The 18,564-nt window shown below is 40.2% G+C and overlaps 1 protein-coding gene across 1 annotated transcript in view; it reads left to right on the top strand.

Moving 5' to 3' along the window:
* SNW1 (SNW domain containing 1) overlaps nt 1–18,564 on the top strand; it is a 40,286-nt gene that overhangs the window by 11,891 nt on the left and 9,831 nt on the right. The window contains exons 3-10 of the mRNA XM_002719622.5: nt 80–241; nt 10,889–10,984; nt 11,077–11,183; nt 11,967–12,071; nt 14,110–14,179; nt 15,035–15,100; nt 16,613–16,729; nt 17,645–17,786. Coding sequence (XP_002719668.1) covers nt 80–241; nt 10,889–10,984; nt 11,077–11,183; nt 11,967–12,071; nt 14,110–14,179; nt 15,035–15,100; nt 16,613–16,729; nt 17,645–17,786 — 865 coding nt within the window. The remainder of the gene's footprint in view (nt 1–79; nt 242–10,888; nt 10,985–11,076; nt 11,184–11,966; nt 12,072–14,109; nt 14,180–15,034; nt 15,101–16,612; nt 16,730–17,644; nt 17,787–18,564) is intronic.

Below are 18,564 nucleotides of genomic sequence, written 5' to 3'. Positions count from 1 at the left end.
AAATAATTATATAAGTATTTTGACTCTTGAATTGCTAATAATAATATTTCTTTTCCCTTTTTTTCCCCTAAATATACAGGATTTTGGAGATGGAGGTGCTTTTCCAGAGATCCATGTGGCTCAGTATCCACTGGATATGGGACGCAAGAAAAAAATGTCAAATGCACTGGCCATTCAGGTAGATCCTGAAGGAAAAATTAAATATGACGCAATTGCTCGACAAGGACAGTCAAAAGACAAGGTAATCTCTAACTGATTTTTTTTCACTGATAATTATTTTGTGAGGAATTTTTTGTTGTTGTTTCATTTTGTGAAAATGATAAATCTTGCATTTAGTTTATGTTAAAAGTAGCATGTGGGGCCAGCATTGTGGCACAGGGGGTTAAGCCACTGTTTACAATGCTGGCATTCCTTATCAGAGTGCTGCTGTGAGTCTTGGCTGCTCTGTTTCCCGTCCAACTCCCTGCTGATATGCCTGGGAAAGCAGCAAAAGGTGGTCCAAGTACTTGGGTCCCTGCCACTTCCTCGGGAGACCCAGATAGAGTTGTAGGCTCTTGGCTTCCGCCTGGCCCAGTCCTAGCCATTGCAGTTATTTGGGGACTGAACCAGCAGAGGGAAAATTTTTCTCTCACTCTCTGTCACTCTGCCTTTCAAATTATGTTGGAAGAGTGACAGGGAAGGAGGGAAGGGGACAGAGAGAGAGAGATCGATATCGATCTTCCATCTGCTAGATCACTCCCCAGGTGGCCGCAGTAGTAGCACAGGACCAGGCCAAAGCAGGTAGCCAGGAGCTCCATCTGAGTCCCACATGTGGGTGACAGAAGCCCAAACACTGAGCCATATGTTGCTGCTTTCCTAGACTATTAGCAGGAGCTGGATTGGAAGTTGAGCTGCTAGGGCATACATGGGATGTGGCAGTGGCTTTACCCGCTGTGCAGTAATGCCTGCCCCAATAATTTTTTTTAAAGTAGCATGAAGTATACTTAACTCCAATATCTGACAAAGATATTTTCCTTTGAAATCCCCTACAAATTGATGATGGCATGAGCATACTCTGATTTTTACTTGTTTTACATTTTAAAAACAATTATTTTTTATTACTAACATCATAAAAGGGCTAGCAAGGGGTGGTCCTTTAGCCTAGAAGTTAAGATGTCCATGTCCACATTGGCATACCCAACTCCAGTTCTTGACCCCAGCTTCTAGCTAATATGCACCCTGGGAGGCAACCACAGTGGCTCAAGTAGTTCCTGCTATCCATATGGGAGACCTGAATTGAGTTCCCCAGCTCTGACATCTGTCCACATCAGTCTAGCCAACCCTGCCAGCCCCAGCCTTTGCAGGTATTTGGGGAATGAGCCATTGGATGGAAGTGCATGTACTCTGTCTCTCTCAAATAAACTCTGTCTCTCTCAAATAAGTTTTAGGAAATGATAAAATAAAAATTCTAGCCATTTTTCTTAAGATTTATTTATTTGGAAGGCAGAGAAACAGAGAGGGAGAGAGAGAGAGAGAAATCTTCCATCCACTGGTTCACTCCCCAAATGGCTGCAACGGCTGGGGCTGGGCCAGGCTGAAGCCAGGAGCCAGGAACTTCTTTCAGATTTCTTGTGGGTTGCAGGGCCCCAAGCACTTGGGCCATCTTCCAGGTACATTAACAGGGAGCTGGATCAGAAGTGGAGCAGCTGGGACTCAAACCTACATCTGTAGGATGCTGGCACTGCAGGTGGAGGTTTAACCTTTTATGCCACAGCACCAGCCCAGCAATTTTTTTTTTAATCTGTAATCCCAGGGCCCTAACAAAATAAAAATTTTTAATTTTATCAGTAGTCTACTAATTTCCTTCGTATATTTACAGAGTACTTCCATACTTATTTTAATAGTTAATTTGAATATAATAGATTACATAAACTTCTTTTGCCCTAGATTAAATACAAAACTAGCATTTGCCATCCAGATTTAGAGTGGCCCTTGCTTACAAAGTAATAAAAACACCAGAAATAAAATTTACTTAAAATAATCTTCATCACAGAGCAGCTATGCTCAGAGCCAAGGAACTATTTTTAAGAAGACCTACTTTTATTTCCTTGTAAATAAATACTCAAGACAGAAGTAGAAGATTGCTTTATAATTGATGATGTTGGGAAAAATACTTGACAGCCTTCAGTTTCTCTCCCTTGCTTCTCCCACACTTTTTCAGTTTACCCCCTAAGATACCTGACAGCTCATTCTTTACTGCCTGCCTCATGGCCAGTGAACTTTTAGGGAAAACAGTTATGCAGGTTTGTGTCCTGTTTCAGCTAGGTTCCTTGTTGTGCTCTCCAAGCTTTAACTCTTGTTCTTCTCCTTCCTGTTTCATTGTAAACAAGTGATTCCCCCAGCTATTTTGAGTATAAAGACTATTGGAAGAAAATGACCAACTTTTTTTATCCTTTGCTTGTCTTTATGCCTTGACTTTCTTTTGTTGTTGAAAGAAATCCCTTCTATCCAAGCCTCATCTTGTCTTGTGTTTTCTGGTATATTCTGGATCCTAGTCCCTTCCCTTTTCATCTGTAATCTCACCTATTCTTCTCTGTTATCTTTCACCACTCTTCTCATGGCTCCTTCTTGTTAGCATTTGAATTTACTGCAGGTTTTTTTTTTCCTATCTTTTGAAACAAGAACTTTTACCTAACTATCTACCTTCAAAGCTCCCTGTAGCTACCATGTAATGTACACCTAATTTTCTTCACTTTCCTTCCAGGTTCCTGCAAAAGTTATTTGTGTGTGTGTGTGTGTGTGTGTGTGTGTGTGTGTGTGTGTTTTGTCCTCTCTACTTAACTTCCACTTCACTCTGGTTGACTGCAGTATGGCCTCACCTTAACCAGTTTGCAGATAATGCTCTTGGGAGAGGTCTCTAACACTGTTCTTAGCACAGTCTCTGAGTAATGCGATTGTTTTCCCATGGCTCCCGTTGTTGCATAGGCATGTGACTGAAGTCTATCCAAGCTTTCTCTGCTAGGTTCTAGATCCTAATATTCTGTCTACTTGGGCAGGGCTATCTATATTTTCCTAAGGCACTACTTAATCAATTACAAACCTAAATGAATAATTTGCCCCTTAATCTACCTGTGGTATTCTCTTAACTCAGTGAGTGGCAGTAGTAGCTTCCTACCTGCTCGTCCCAGAAGCCTGGGAGTCTTTTGTTCTTATTATTCATTTTTTCTTCACTGTTTATTATTTTCATCTGCTTGAAAGAGAGAGAGCGAGCAAGTGAGCGAGCAAGCACCTGCAGTGGCCAAGGCTAGGCCAGGTCAAAGCCAGGTGCCAGAAACTCCATCTGGGTTTCCCAAGTTGGTGGCCGGGGCCCAAGCACTTGAGCCGTTCTCTGCTGCTTTCCAAGATGCACAGTAGCAGAAAACTGGAGTGGAAGCTGAGTAGCCTGGACCTTGAAGAAGCACTCTGATAGGGGATACAGGCATCCCAAAGTGACAGCCATGATGCCCTTCCCTGATTTTTTTTTAATTACACAAGTAATACAGTCTCATAAAAAATACCAATGAAACGTAAGTATACAAGGGTACTTCAAAAAGTTCTTAGAAAATGGAATTAAAAGGTAAAGTCCAGGACAGTGTTGTAGTTCAGTGTGTTAAGCAGCTGCTTGCAATGCTGGCATCCTATGGGAATGCCAGTTTGAGTTTTAGGTGCTTCCTATGGTGCTCCCTGCTGATGTACCTGTGAAGGCAGTGGAAGATGTTCCAGGTACTTAGGTTCCTGCCAACCATTTGGGAGACCAGAATAGAATTCTAGGCTCCTGACTACGGCCTGGTTCAGCAATGCCTGTTGCAGCCATTTATGGAGTGAAACAGCACCGGAAGATGGAAAATATCTCTTCTGTTTTTCTCTCCACCCTCTCTGTCACTTTGCCTTTTGAGTAAATAAAGGAGAAAAAAAGTTTATTTTGGTGCAAAAATTCTTTAAATGTATACATAGTTTTATTATGCACATTTTCTGTGAACTTTTTAAAGACCCCTTTTAAGTCTTACCTGCTTTCCTCCTATTTTACTTCTTAATGGTAACTACTGTTACTTAAAGATTTATTTTCACATGAATGGAATTTTTTTTTTTTTTTTTTTTTTTTTGACAGGCAGAGTGGACAGTGACAGAGACAGAGAGAAAGGTCTTCCTTTGCCGTTGGTTCACCCCTCAGTGGCTGCTGTGGCCAGCACACCATGCTGATCTGAAGGCGGGAGCCAGGTGCTTCTCCTGGTCTCCCATGGGGTGCAGGGCCCAAGCACTTGGGCGATCCTCCACTGCACTCCCGGGCCACAGCAAAGAGCTGGCCTGGAAGAGGGGCAACCGGGACAGAATGCGGCGCCCCGACCGGGACTAGAACCCGGGGTGCCAGTTCCGCAGGTGGAGGATTAGCCTAGTGAGCCACAGCGCCGGCCAATGAATGGAATTTTAATACAACTGTTTAACCTTGCTTTCTTTTTTACTTAATAAGTTTGAAAATTTTTGCTGACATGTAGAGGTGTACTTTATTTTTTTAAAAAAGATTTATTTATTTTGAGAGTTACAGAGAGGGAGAGATAGAAGAGAGGAATCTTCCATCCTCTGTTCACTCCCCAAGTGGCTGCAATGTCCAGGGCTGGACCAAACTGAAGCTGGGAGCCAACAGCTTCATTCAGGTCTCCCGTGTGGGTGGCAGGAGTCCAAGCACTTGGGCCATCCTCCACTGCTTTTCCCAGGCCATTAGCAAGGGAGCTGGATCAAAAGTGGAGCAACCAGAACATGAACCAGTGCCCATATGTGATGGCAGCATTGCAGGCAATGGCTTTACCCGTTACACAATAACACCAGCCTCAGGTGTACTTTATTTTCTAAAAGACATTTATTTTCATCTTCTTGAAAGAGTGACAGAGATCTTCCATCTACTGGTTCACTCCCTAAATGCCTATTACAGCTAGAACTGGGTTAGGCCAAAGCCAGGAGCCCAGAACTCCGTCCAGGTCTCCCCGTGAGTGATAGGGACACTATTGATCCATTATCTGCTGCCTCTCAAGATGTGTTACTGGGAAGCTAGATCAGAAACAGTAGCTGGGACTCTTGACAGTCCAGTATGAGCTGCTGGCATTCCACATGGCGCCTGAATCAGCTCTGTCACAATGCCTGCCCCTACTCATTTTTTTTTTTAATGTATAGAATTTTTTGGTTTGATTATAGCCAAATTTGTTTAAGCACTAGTGATTTCTATTTTGTTAGTTTTGCAAACACTACTTTACTCAAGATCTATATATCTTTTTCCATGTTAGTGTTTGTGTAAAATAAATTCCTAGATGTGGACTTACAGGTTTAGCGATCAGTATAGTTCTTTTGTTTTTCTCATACCCTCCATCTGTTCAGAAACCATGGTTTATTCCTTGTTGGTTCACTCCCCAAAGGGCTGCAACAGCCAGGGGTGGGCCAGACTGAAACCAGGAGTCAGGAACTCCATTCTGATTTTCCACATGGGTGGCAAGGGCCCAAGTCCGTGAGCAGTCTTGTGCTGCTTTCCCGGGTGTATTAGCAGGAAGCTGGGTGGGAAGCATAGCATCCAGGACTTGATCTGGCAAAATGATGGCTTAACCAACTTGTGCCATGATGCCAGCCCAAACATTTTTTCTTATCCTGTGAACTTCCCTTTTAAATTCACCTATGCTTGGAGAGCCCTGCTTCTATCTTTAAGCAAATGCTTTCGCTTTCAAATCTCAGCTCAGGTTTCAGTATTTCAGGATGTTCTTTGTGGTTTTCATGGCTAAATTGGGTATCCCTCTACCTGATACTTACATAGCAGTCGTCAGTTTTTGTTTTAATTGTTCACTTAGGATCTGTGTGACTTGCTCTTTGAAGGCAAGGATTAGAGCATTTTTTTAAAAGATTTATTTATTTATTTGAAACGCAGAGTTCCAGGGAAGCAGAGGCAGGGAGAGAGAGGTCGGTCTTCCATCCTCTGGTTCACTCCTCAAATGGCCACAGCGCCTGGAGCTGGGCCAATGGGAAGCCAGGAGCTTCCTCTGGGTCTCCCACCCTGGTGCAGGGGCCCACAGACTTGGGCCATCTTCTTTCTACTGCTTTCCCAGGCCATAGCAGAGAGTTGGATCAGAAGTGGAGCAGACTTGAATCAGCGCCCATATGGGATGCTGGCACTGCAGGCAGTGGCTTTGCTTGTTATGCCACAGCACCAGCCCCTAGAGCTTTATATTTTGATTTTTAGCAGCTAATTTAGTAGCCTGAAAACTTAGATACAGGCGTTTACCAATGTTTGTTGGGTAAATGATAGCCATTTTTATGGCCTAACAGAAAATCATTTCTCCTGAATCCAATTGAGAAGCATGGTCCACTCCTGCAACAGGGAAGTTAGGTTCCTATACATGCAGGACATACACTGAAAGTTGACTCTGAGCCACGGAGGCCTCTGGTTGACTCCAGCTGCCTTTGTTTTGGTGTATCTCTACTTCTGCGGTGGTCACTCGTCTTATTGGTATTTGCTACCTCTCCAATCCCATTTGTTAGGAAAAAGCAACAAGCAGGGCAATAATTTGGCATTAGCAAGTTGTGTTATTTTGAATGAAATACAGCTTTAGACCATCTTGGATTTTATTTCAAGAATTTTATCTGATAGGGAATATGTAAGAGATTTTATTTCCCCCTCAACAGCTAGGTGTGTTGATTATTTTGTATTGAAAATAGACAACTGTTAAAACTGAAATGTTTATTTTTTTAATGTTAGTATTTTGGCCAAATAAGGACTAAAAGCAGTGTTCCTTTATAGAGTAAAATTCTTATATGTTAGAAGGCAAACACTGGAAGTGACCCAAAACTGTTAGTTTATAGAAGTACCATTCTCAGATTCATCTGTTTTTTTGTTTTTTGTCTGTTTTGTTTTGTTTTTGCTTGTAGATGGCTTAACTCATGAAGTTTTGAAATGCATCTAATTATTCATTAACTGAATAGCCATTGTATGCCATTGGCTTGTGGGAAATGGGGAACACTTACTGATTGCTCAGGGCTGTCCAGCATTATAGTTTTAACATTACTGGTGCTACCTATTGAGAACCAGCAGTGCCCTCACTCTAGTCTTTTTTTCTTAGCTGAAATGCTTCACACATTCACAGAGGCCCTAGAAGGAGGGTTGGAGGTATCAGCAATGCCCTATTTGAAAAACCACTGATTTTCCTATTTTAGAAAAAACAGAGATTGATATGCTAAATGGAATTAAATCATTCAGGAGACTGATTTGCAGAGTTTGGGTTTTTTAAATTTGCACATAGTATAAAGATTTCTTATTTATTCCACAGAGATCTGGGATTATGCAGAAACTAGGGAGTTGGAAGCACCAGCAGATGGGAGATCTGTCTCTCTCTCTCTCTTCCCGCTTTCCCTCTCTCTCTCTCTTTCAAATAAATAGATCTGTGCGGTTTTTTTAAAGGGACTATTAGTAATAGCAAATTGGAAAGAAGATAGTGTCTTAGAGTAAATTTTTTTTTTTTTTTGACAGCCAGAGTGGACAGTGAGAGAGAGAGAGACAGAGAGAAAGGTCTTCCTTTGCCGTTGGTTCACCCTCCAATGGCCACCGTGGCCAGTGTGCTGAGGCCAGCGCACCGCGCTGATCCGATGGCAGGAGCCAGGTACTTATCCTGGTCTCCCATGGGGTGCAGGGCCCAAGCACTTGGGCCATCCTCCACTGCACATCCTGGCCACAGCAGAGAGCTGGCCTGGAAGAGGGGCAACCGGGACAGAATCCGGCGCCCCGACGGGGACTAGAACCCGGTGTTCCGGCTCCGCAAGGTGGAGGATTAGCCTAGTGAGCCGCAGCGCCGGCCTTAGAGTAAATTTTGATAGAACTAAATGCCCCCCAAACACACTTACAGCTTGAGTGATAAATCTTGAAATAAAGGCCATTGTATATGCATTTTTCTTCTGAGATAGTTATAATATTTAAAATGTTACATGTGTGATATTACCTGAAAGAATGCCTTCCACTGCTGTGCTCCTCAAAACAACCCTGTTACACTGCTTCCATCATAGATGTTATCTTACTACTTTGTTTATCTGATGCTTTCACAAGCACGCTAAGCCTAAGACATTTTTTTAGTCTGTACAGTTTCTTGCCAGTTTACAGTAGTAGGAAAAGGTTTTGCTGATGAGTTACTGGTTTATCTTGTTCACAGAGCTCATTTGTGTTCCTGATACCTTCATGGGTATATTGAATTTTTCACATAGCCCTCCCCAGCCCCATTGCCTCTTGGGATGTACTGCACATTTGGTTCCCAGGCTATAAAAACTTGGGGTTTTATAGTTAATCACCATGGAGGAATCTTGCTCTTCAGATGCCCTTCACTCAGCCTTATGAGATGCTAGAATCTTATTGATGCTCATTTAAAGGGTTATTAACTTTGGAATATCTAAATAAGAAGCGGCAAAGGGCTCTGGTGTGCTAAATTCGTATTGAGACTTTATATTGAACACACATGACTGCCAGGGGGCCGTTTGCTTAGACTCTCTTCTTGTAATGATTGCTCTGTAAAAGTGATTCAGTCTTCATAGTCTTGGCATTATTTTCTACAGCGTTGTTACACAAATTTCAATTTGTGGTGGTATAGATTTTTCTATTCTCAGAGGAAATTTTTAAGGTCAATTAGTAGCTATGTGACCTTAATGTACTGCACCTCACGCTTCCACTAGTCAGATGTGGCTCCTTTCCAGAATGAACACTCGTAGAGGATGGTGACACTAGCAGTGCACGTTGTACTGAATCATGTGAGCTTCCTTACCTGGTCCCTGGTAGCATTTCTGAGAAAAACAATCTGAAATTTCAACTGATAAACGGAAGGTAGTATTTTTTTTTTCTGGGAAATCAATAGCTTATATAGAAAGTTCTACAGGGCCTAAAATCTGAACAGCTTTAACAGGTAATAGGGCATCTCTAAAATTCAATGACTCATTCATTTGTACAAAAAATATTGACTTAATAGTTCCTGTGGACCAGACATTTGTTATGGGGACTGAAGACAGTTTAGTGAATCTTATCAGAAATGTGAATTTAATCATTGTGCATGCTCATGGGTTGATATAAAGATTAAATTAGTTTAGACATTTTAAGCCAGAAAAATGGGGCTCGCAATAAGTGCTTGGTGAATATTAGCTGTTATTGTTATGTTTATTTTAATACAGGACATAGATAGTAAACAAGTAAATAGATAAATTTATATTATGAACAGAGCTTTGAAAACTTAGTAAATGGTGCTGTTTAATTTGGGTGGAGAAAGACTGCTGTTTTCACAAGAATAGTCAGAGGTGGCCCCACTAGTGCAAGACCTTTGATCCAAGAGACACAGGGTTAGAAAACTCACTTGAAAACCTGGAAACAACAGTCTGTACAGGCCAAGAGTTGGGGGAAAGTTTGTTATGTTTAGCAAACACAAGAGCTGGTAGGACTGAGGCATGAGTGTGACTTATAAGGGGAGATTCAAGCTGTACGTACAATCTGGTCAGGTCACATAAACCATAGAGAGGTTTTTGCTCTGGAGTAGAAAATTAGGAATAATGTGTGTTTCCTTTAACTGTATTAGGCAGTAATATGCAGTTATTAATATAAGACTTTGGCTTGCAGTAGTAAACAATTTACAGAAAAAGTTTTTTTAGGATCTCAAGTGTGAAGGAATTTCGTTTTCTTTCATATTCATAAATTGTTCTTTCTTTGTCAAAGAATTTCTAAATCATTGAAATCTAAAATGCTTTTTATTTCTTAAGTTTCCAATGGCTTTTTTTTTTTTTCCTTTAAACTGCCACATGGGGCAAGTGTTTGGCACAGCAGTTAAGATGCAGTTCTGCACACCCACCCCAGGTTGCAGTACTTGGGGTCAAGTCCCAGCTCTGTTTCCAATTCCAGCTTTCTGCTAATGCACACCCTGGGAGGCAGTGGGAGATGGCTCAAGTACTTGGGTCCCTGACACTCATTTGGGAGATACAAATCGTGACCCAGGCTCCTGGCTTTGGCCTGGCTTATCCCTGCTATTGTGGGCATTTGGGGAGTGAATCAGCAGATGGAAGTTCTCTGTCTCTGTCTCTGTGTCTCTGCCTTTCAAATAAATAAGTTTAAAAAAAAAAAGGCTGCCATGTAAGTTTTTTTTTTTAAATACTGAGAAGAATAGACGGACATGAAAGTGAATAACACTCTATTTGTCAGGACCTATCACATCAGTAATAAAACTGTTGGCCTAGTAGAAATCATACAGCAGTTCTAAATTATGATAATCAGTGTAAAATAAGTTGTGTATGTAGAATGTGTTTTGTTTTTTCTTTTTTTCCCCATTTTTGGCTTTTTGCAGAAGAAAATGTTCTGGGTTGACTGTGGCACATGTTCATTTTCTTAGTCTATGAATAGAGTTGATGCCAGAAAAGAGAACATTATAAATAGGATGAGGTCAATGAAATTTTCCAGACCCAGTGAATCTGGAAATTATTTGGTACCCTGACTTAAATTCTGATGAATTTGTCATCCAAAATAATGGTTCTAAAGGCAGTTTATATCATCATTAATTTCAAGTCCTAGTGAGCCTCAAAAATAAGAATCATTGATGCATAAGATTCAGTTGGCACAATTTATTTGGATATTGACTTGATTAGAAGATCTCAAATAATTTAAATTTATGCAGTCATGGGAAAATTATTAACTTGCAGCCTGAATGGCAATTTGTGTGTATATTTTAAGTTCCCTTGGTTTTAAAAGCTAAAAGACAAAATCTGAGTGTCCTCCATTTGTAATGTGTGCTGAGAAGGACGTATTGATGTCTGGAATGACTTAATGAGGTTGCTTCTTTTCATTCTTTGCTTTTCCTAAGCCTGCTTGTGTTTAACATTTTAGGTCATTTATAGCAAATATTCTGACCTGGTTCCAAAGGAGGTTATGAATGCAGATGATCCAGACCTGCAAAGACCTGATGAAGAAGCTATTAAAGAGGTAACTGGGAATTGATACATTTAATTATTTTAGATGACTTTTTAATCCTGATTAACTTCCAAACCACTCAGTGCAATGTTTCTTAATTTCAGATAACAGAAAAGACAAGAGTAGCCTTGGAAAAATCTGTATCACAGAAAGTTGCTGCAGCCATGCCAGTTCGAGCAGCTGATAAACTGGCCCCTGCTCAGTATATCCGGTATGAAGCGTGCCTGGAAGTCTTAATTTATTTTCAGACTGGGTTTAGCTTGGGAGTTTTGGTGTTTTTTCCACTATCCTACTTTGTCACAATTATAAATGCATTGTTTGGAATAATGAAGCCTAATTCTTTTTTATAGACAATGAAAGAATTATTTAAAATGTTAGTTATTACGCTGCTTTCAGTTTTTTTCTTGTACTAATCAATAGTTGCTTGCTAGATAGGATGTAAACCAAGTTATTTATAGTTTTCTGTTTATATATAATAGGAATCCTTGTAATAGTTCTGAGATTTGAGGTATTGGACTCAACTAAATCTTTGTGTAGAGAGATGATTCACATACAGATGTTAAGGGAAAATTCAGAGCTGGTAGAGCTGCTGCCATTATTCTCTGTTTTACAACCTATGATTAATCAAAAACTGCTAACTGTAAGTTGCCTGCTGGGATTATTGTAGGTGTTTTGTCCTCAAAAGCAGACTTACCAAATAGGTACTATTTTTCTAAGTCTTTTCTGAAACTGAACACTGCACTTTCCATGTTGGAAAATAAATGAGGCTGGATTATTTGCAAGCTGGTGCCTCTCTAGTTTACATTTTGTTTGTAACTCTGTTCTCTTATTTGTTTTATTGTCTACAATGCCTAATTATTTCATAATTTTCTATTAATACTTTGTGAGAGAGATTGAAAATGTAGTCTAGCTTAAGATTATAATAGAACAAAAATACCTATTGAACTTGTTACTTGAACTAGTTACACCCTTAGTTTTCTTCTGCTTTCTTCAGATACACGCCATCGCAACAAGGTGTGGCTTTCAACTCTGGAGCTAAACAGAGGGTGATTCGAATGGTAGAAATGCAGAAAGATCCAATGGAGCCTCCAAGGTTCAAGTAAGTAGATAGCTTCATGAGAAGAAGACAGAATTTTCTTTTTTCTTTTTTTTAAGATTTACTTATTTATTTGAAAGAGTTACAGAGGGGCCGGTGCCGTGGCTCACTTGGTTAATCCTCCGCCTGCGGTGCCGGCGTTCCATATGGGCACCGGGTTCTAGTCCTGGTTGCTCCTCTTCCAGTGCAGCTCTCTGCTGTGGCCTGGGAGGGCAGTGGAGGATGGCCCAAGTCCTTGGGTCCCTGCACCCACATGGGAGACCAGGAAGAAGCACTTGGCTCCTGGCTTTGGATTGGCGTAGTGCTGGCCATGGCAGCCATTTGGGGAGTGAACCAATGGAAGGAAGACGTTTCTCTCTGTCTCTCTCTCTCACTGTCTGTGACTCTATCTGTCAAATAAAAAAAAAAAAAAATAGAGTTACAGAGAGAGGGGGACGGACAGAGATCTTCTATCCACTGGTTCATTCCCCAGATGGCTGCTACAGTCAGGGCTGAGCCATTCTGAAGCCAGGAGCCAGGAGCTTCATCCAGGCCTTCCACATGCGTGGCAGGGGCCCAAACACTTGGGCCATCTTCTACTACTTTTCTCAGGCTAGGGAGCTGGATTGGAAGTGAAGCAGCTGGGACTTAAACCGGCACCCATATGAGAAACCATTATTGCAGGTGGCAACATTATCCACTATGCTACATCGCTGGTCCCTGAACCACATTCTTGAAGATATTAAAGGAGAAAAGTGTCCCAGATGTCCATTAACAGGTGAAACACACTGTAGTACATCCATGTGTACATGATATACTATTAAGCAATAAAAATGGATGAACTTTTTTTTTTTTTTTTTTAAGATTTGTTTATTTATTTGAAAGGCAGAATTACAGAGAGAAAGAGTTCTTCCATCTACTGGTTCATACCCCAAATGGCCATAACAGCCAGGACTAGGCTAGGCTGAAACCAAGAACCTGGAACTCCGTTCAGGTCTTCCACATGGGTGCAGGGCCCCAAAGACTTGGTCCATCTTCCACTGCTTTCACAGGCATGTGAGCAGGGAGCTGGATCAAAAGTGGAGCAGCTTGAGCCAGTACTGTGGTGTAGCAGGTTAAGCTGCCGCCTGCAGGGCCAGAATCCCATTGGGTACCGGTTCAAGACCTGGCTGCTCCACTTCCGATCCAGCTCTCTGCTGTGGCCTGGGAAAGCAGAAGATGGCCCAAGTCCTCGGGCCCCTGCACCCGTGTGGGAGACATGGAATAAGCTTCTGGCTCCTGGGTTTAGATTGGCACAGCTCCGGCCGTTGCGGCCAACTGGGGAGTGAACCAGCAGATGGAAGACCTCTCTCTCTCTCTCTCTGCCTCTTTTTCTTTCTCTGTGTAACTCTAACTTTCAAAAAATAAATAAATCTTAAAAAAAAAAAATAGTGGAGCTGCTGAGATGGCTTACACAGTCCAGCCCCACAAATGAGCTATTAATGCACACAGTAAATAAATCAGTCTCCAAATAATTACGCTGAATGAAAGAAACCAAGGAAATACAGGTACATGCAATATGATTCCGTTTATATAAAACCCTAGAAAATGTCGAGTAATCTATAGTGACGTATGGTGTATCAGTGATTACCTGTGGGGAAGGAGTAGAGACAGAGTGGAGATGGGGGAAAGGCTGGGCAGAGGGCGTGTAGAAACTTCAGGGAAAAGTGATGTATGTTCGCTATTCAGATTGTGATGATGGTTTCACAGTTACATATTCATGTCAAAATTTAATCAGATTGTATGCTGCGTCTGATTATATGTTGATTATGTTTCAGAGCTGCTTTAAAATTACTTGTGATATAATATTCTGGAGGTAGGATGAGTAGTGACAGTGACATGGTTGGCCATGTTTTACAGATGATTGAAGTCAAGTGAAAGGTCTGTCATAGATGGGTGTTCATTATACAGTCTCTGTTTTTGTCTATGTTTAAAGCTTTAACAAAAAATGAGGAGATACTTGACATGTAATCACTAAGGAGGGAAAGTATGACACTTGGATGTGCTTTGATTTATTCTTTAGGATTAATAAGAAAATTCCCCGGGGACCACCTTCTCCTCCTGCTCCTGTCATGCATTCTCCTAGTCGGAAGGTAATTTTGTTGCTGTTGCTGTTTCTGTTGCGGTCTAAAGTCTTCTACTCAGGATTTTTAGTTTTCTAAGTAACTTCTCTGTATCTACATAGGTATATGTAACCACCCTGACTTGCAGTGTTCTTTTTAATTTGTTTTTCAAGATTAAGTAAGGTCCTAGAAAGACTACTGAATATAGTTTCCAGGAGTGCTTATGAGAATGTATGTTCAGTGTTAGCTATTAGTTTTATTATTAGTAACCTAAACACTGCATTTAGTGGAATAAATAGGGTCTACTGTTTCACATGAAGAATATTAGTTACAGGAAGTAGTACATGAGTTCATCAAGTCTGATCATCTCACTGGTTTTTTTTAGTTATGTCTTACTACCCAAAAGAACAAGTTTTCTTCCAAAAAGAAGCCATATCACTTTTTTTTTTGCCATATCACTTTAAATGTGGGAAAATGTTGGTATTTATAATCATCAAGAATAATTTCCAGATCATTTTCCAGTTTTTACATTAGTCTAAAATTATTAGTAGAATCCATGATTTTGGAACATGGCTGTCTAGTGCTACCAGAACAAATGGAATTTTGGCCTTTATTATGTGTTAGCATGTAAGGAGTATCTTTGAAGAAAAAGGTAATACAGCCAGGTGTTGCTTGACAGTGGGCCTACATTCTGAGAAATGTATCACTGGGTGATTTTGTTGTCATGCAAGCATTATGAAGTGTTTACACAAACTAAGGCAGTTTCAGCATCACTAGGTCCTAGGACCACTGTCATTTGCATACTTTGCCACTAACCATGTGTTATGCAGTTCATGACTAGAATTTTTTAATAAACTAAAAATCAAAATGTTTCTTTTTTCTTAGATGACTGTAAAGGAACAACAAGAGTGGAAGATTCCTCCTTGTATTTCCAACTGGAAAAATGCAAAGGTAATTAAGTCGTGGTGGACTCAGTCCCTTGATTTTATAGCCTATTGGAAAACACCCATGAGAAAGCTACAGTCTGAGTAATTTTAGTTGGAAACTTGGCACCTCACTTAATGAATGTTTTTGAAATTTACATGACCCTATTTCTTTAAAGTAATAGGAATGTTAATATGTCAGGCACATGAATACTATATAGATCTTTAGTGAACTGTGGCTTGGTGACACAGCTCTTTAGAAAACTCAAATTTGTATGTAGAAATTATTTCTGAAAGTAGCTAAACTAGTCTAAATGATCACATGACAAAAGAACAGTAAATGTTTGGATACTTTCACTACTTTAGTTTTCAACCATTTAACTCTATGTATAACATTTGTTATACATAGATTTGTTAAGAATCTAAAATGTGGGGGCTGCTGCTGTGGCTCACTTGGTTAATCCTCCGCCTGTGGCACCAGCATCCCATATGGGCGCCGGGTTCTAGTCCTGGTTGCTCCTTTTCCAGTCCAGCTCTCGCTCTCTGCTGTGGCCCCAGAGGGCAGTGGAGGATGGCCTAAGTCCTTGGGTCCCTGCACCTGCATGGGAGACCAGGAAGAAACTCCTGGCTCCTGGCTTTGGATTGGTGCAGCGCCGGCCATGGCGGCCATTTGGGGAGTGAACCAACCGACAGAGGACCTTTCTCTTTGTCTTTCTCTCTCGCTGTCTGTAATTCTACCTGTCAAATAAATAAATACAATCTTTAAAAAAAAAAAGTATAACTTGTTGAAGGAAGTTATGTGCTCATCTTAAAACAAAAAGGTTGTATGCTAGTCTGATTGGGTTGATTAATATGTATGTAACTAAGTGGTATTTTGAACTGATTCTGTAACACATTGTTTTATTATGACAGCATGGACTAGAAATCAACATTTAGAGGTTTAGTCAGAAATTTGTAAAAATAAAGCTAAGCCTGAAAGTTAGTAGAAGTTGTCATTATTGGAATGGGATGCAGAATTTCAAAATGCAGAGTCTGTTTTCTAGCAAGCTGCTTTTTTTTATTTACACAGAATTCTAAAATTCTGAAAAGTCATTAAGACAGTACAACTATAATTTATTCAGCTTTTGTGAGACTAGTATACTTACCTGAGGAGCAACTATTTAGCAGTAATTTTCTTTCATTCTAATTCACACTTATTAACATGAGAATGCATTTTTCTAGCATACTGTCTGTTTAAATCCTGGCTCATTCACTTGCTACTTGTATGACCTTGGGGACATTATGTAATTCTCTACCTCAGTGTCTTCCCCTGTGAAATGGAAGCAGTGTTACCAGCTTCGTAGAGTTATTGTGAAGGTTGAGTCCAAAGATGGAGAGTACTTAATCCTCCACACAAGACACTCGTTGTTACCTACTATTTTGCATAGCTGCGAAAAAAGATGTAAGAAAAAGAACTAGGTGGTTCTCAAAATGGGCATTTTTAAATTTAAGTAATTTTTGTAGTTCTATAATTGATTGTTTCTATCTGCTTTTACACTAGGGTTATACAATTCCATTAGACAAACGTCTGGCTGCTGATGGGAGAGGTCTCCAGACAGTACACATAAATGAAAATTTTGCAAAACTGGCTGAAGCGCTCTACATTGCTGATAGGAAGGTTGGTCTGTTACAATTGAATTGCTTAATGCTCTTGCTGATTCGTAAATCCTTGTTGGTAACTTAAGGTACTGTTCTTTTAGCTACAGTCCTGGGTACCTAGAGACTCTACCTGTACTTTGTGTGCCAGTGAGGGCAAGTGCTAATTACAGTTCTGTACATGGTCCCAGCCTGTGTACACGTGGACCTACACCCCACCAGTGGTGATCCAGCTGCCTGACAAGATGCCAGAATAGTGATTCCCTGGGCTGCTCCTGTTTGGTGAAGACTGCAAGGTGTCACTCCAGATTTCATAGTCTTCCTCTATTTTAGATGTAGATGTCCCCAAAAGAGCAGTTGCAAGGAAGGGCGATTAAATATTCGGAATAATTAAATTCTACATAAAATAGCACTAATAATACTGGCGATTAATGCTATCTACTAAATGTTATGGTATTAATATGTGACCTTCAAGTTTATACACATCATGGTATGTGTTTAAACCAAAGGAAAAAAATATGTCTTCCTCTCTCTAGCAGACATGGGCTAAGGTTTTACCTTGAGTTCATGTGATTGATTTTGAAGATGTAACCAGTCCATGTTATGTTAATGATAGTGAAAATTGCTTTATTGGAGTCTTTTTAATTTTATGTAAGATTGTTTTTGAGAAAGCATTAGTGAAATACTTGACTTAAAAGACTGATTGAGGCCACTATAGTTCTAGCCACAAAGCAATCCCCAGGATGAAAAGCTTAGCTTTGCAGTGTCTTCCAGGCAACAGGATATCTTTACTGGACAAGAATCTGTGTTTTAATCTACAGGAACAAACCTGGCTTCTGCATAATTGCTCTGAGAAGCCAGACCAGGGAGTTAGATTGGTAGCTTTTAATATTTCTCCCATGATAGTGTCAAATTTAGCATCTAATTTTTCTAATAGGCTCGTGAAGCTGTGGAGATGCGTGCCCAAGTAGAGAGAAAGATGGCTCAAAAAGAAAAGGAAAAACATGAAGAGAAGCTAAGAGAGATGGCCCAGAAAGCCAGGGAGAGGAGAGCTGGGATCAAAACCCATGTGGAAAAAGGTAGGACATTCTCATTACTAAGTTTTTATTTTCTGAACAATCTGTATCTCATTTTAGAAAATCTTTTTTTAACTGTATGCAAAAGTAGGAAGTACATATAATGAAAATTTATATATTTCAGAAATAGTGTAGAAATGGAGAGTACCTCTGTCTTAATAAGCTGAAGCAGCAAAAAAATTGAAGTCTGAGTATCTAGATGGGCCTCCTATAGTACTATTCTAGAAACTTTTATAAGGTTCTAAGTGATTTACTTTTTTAAAAAAATCACATTATTGTTCAAATGATAGGCTTGCTTTTCTCCTATTTTGAGATTTAGAGAAATAAGATCTCCAGATGAACAACTCAGTCCTCCCACATAGTAAAGTGATCTACAGGTTTTTCTATCTTATAATCATTAATTTTGCCAATACTTTCTCTGTCTTTATTTGGTAGTCTACATTGGTATATTCATTAAATTAGGGTGAGAAGACAGATTCTAATTCAAGAAAATTGATGAGAATGGTTTCTTTTTCATTAATAAATCTTATAGTAGTACAATTATTTTATTCATTAAGTTCATGTTGAACACCTTCCGTGTGCCAGGTAGTACAAGGTTTTCTGTGAGACTGTAGTGGTGGTGGGGTGGGATAATGTAGTCAGCGTTCCGGAGAGTATAGACAGACTGCAAAGCTAATCATGTGGTATAGTAGAAGGTGAAGATTACTGTGAAAAAAATAAAACAAAAAGTGCTTGAGAGGGTAGTTATAATAGACCTCATTTCTGAGATGGTAACATTATT

This window comes from Oryctolagus cuniculus, chromosome 20 (genome assembly GCF_964237555.1).
Source record: "Oryctolagus cuniculus chromosome 20, mOryCun1.1, whole genome shotgun sequence".
NCBI classification, from domain to species: Eukaryota; Metazoa; Chordata; class Mammalia; order Lagomorpha; family Leporidae; genus Oryctolagus; species Oryctolagus cuniculus.
This window is presented reverse-complemented; position numbering and strand designations above follow the sequence as displayed.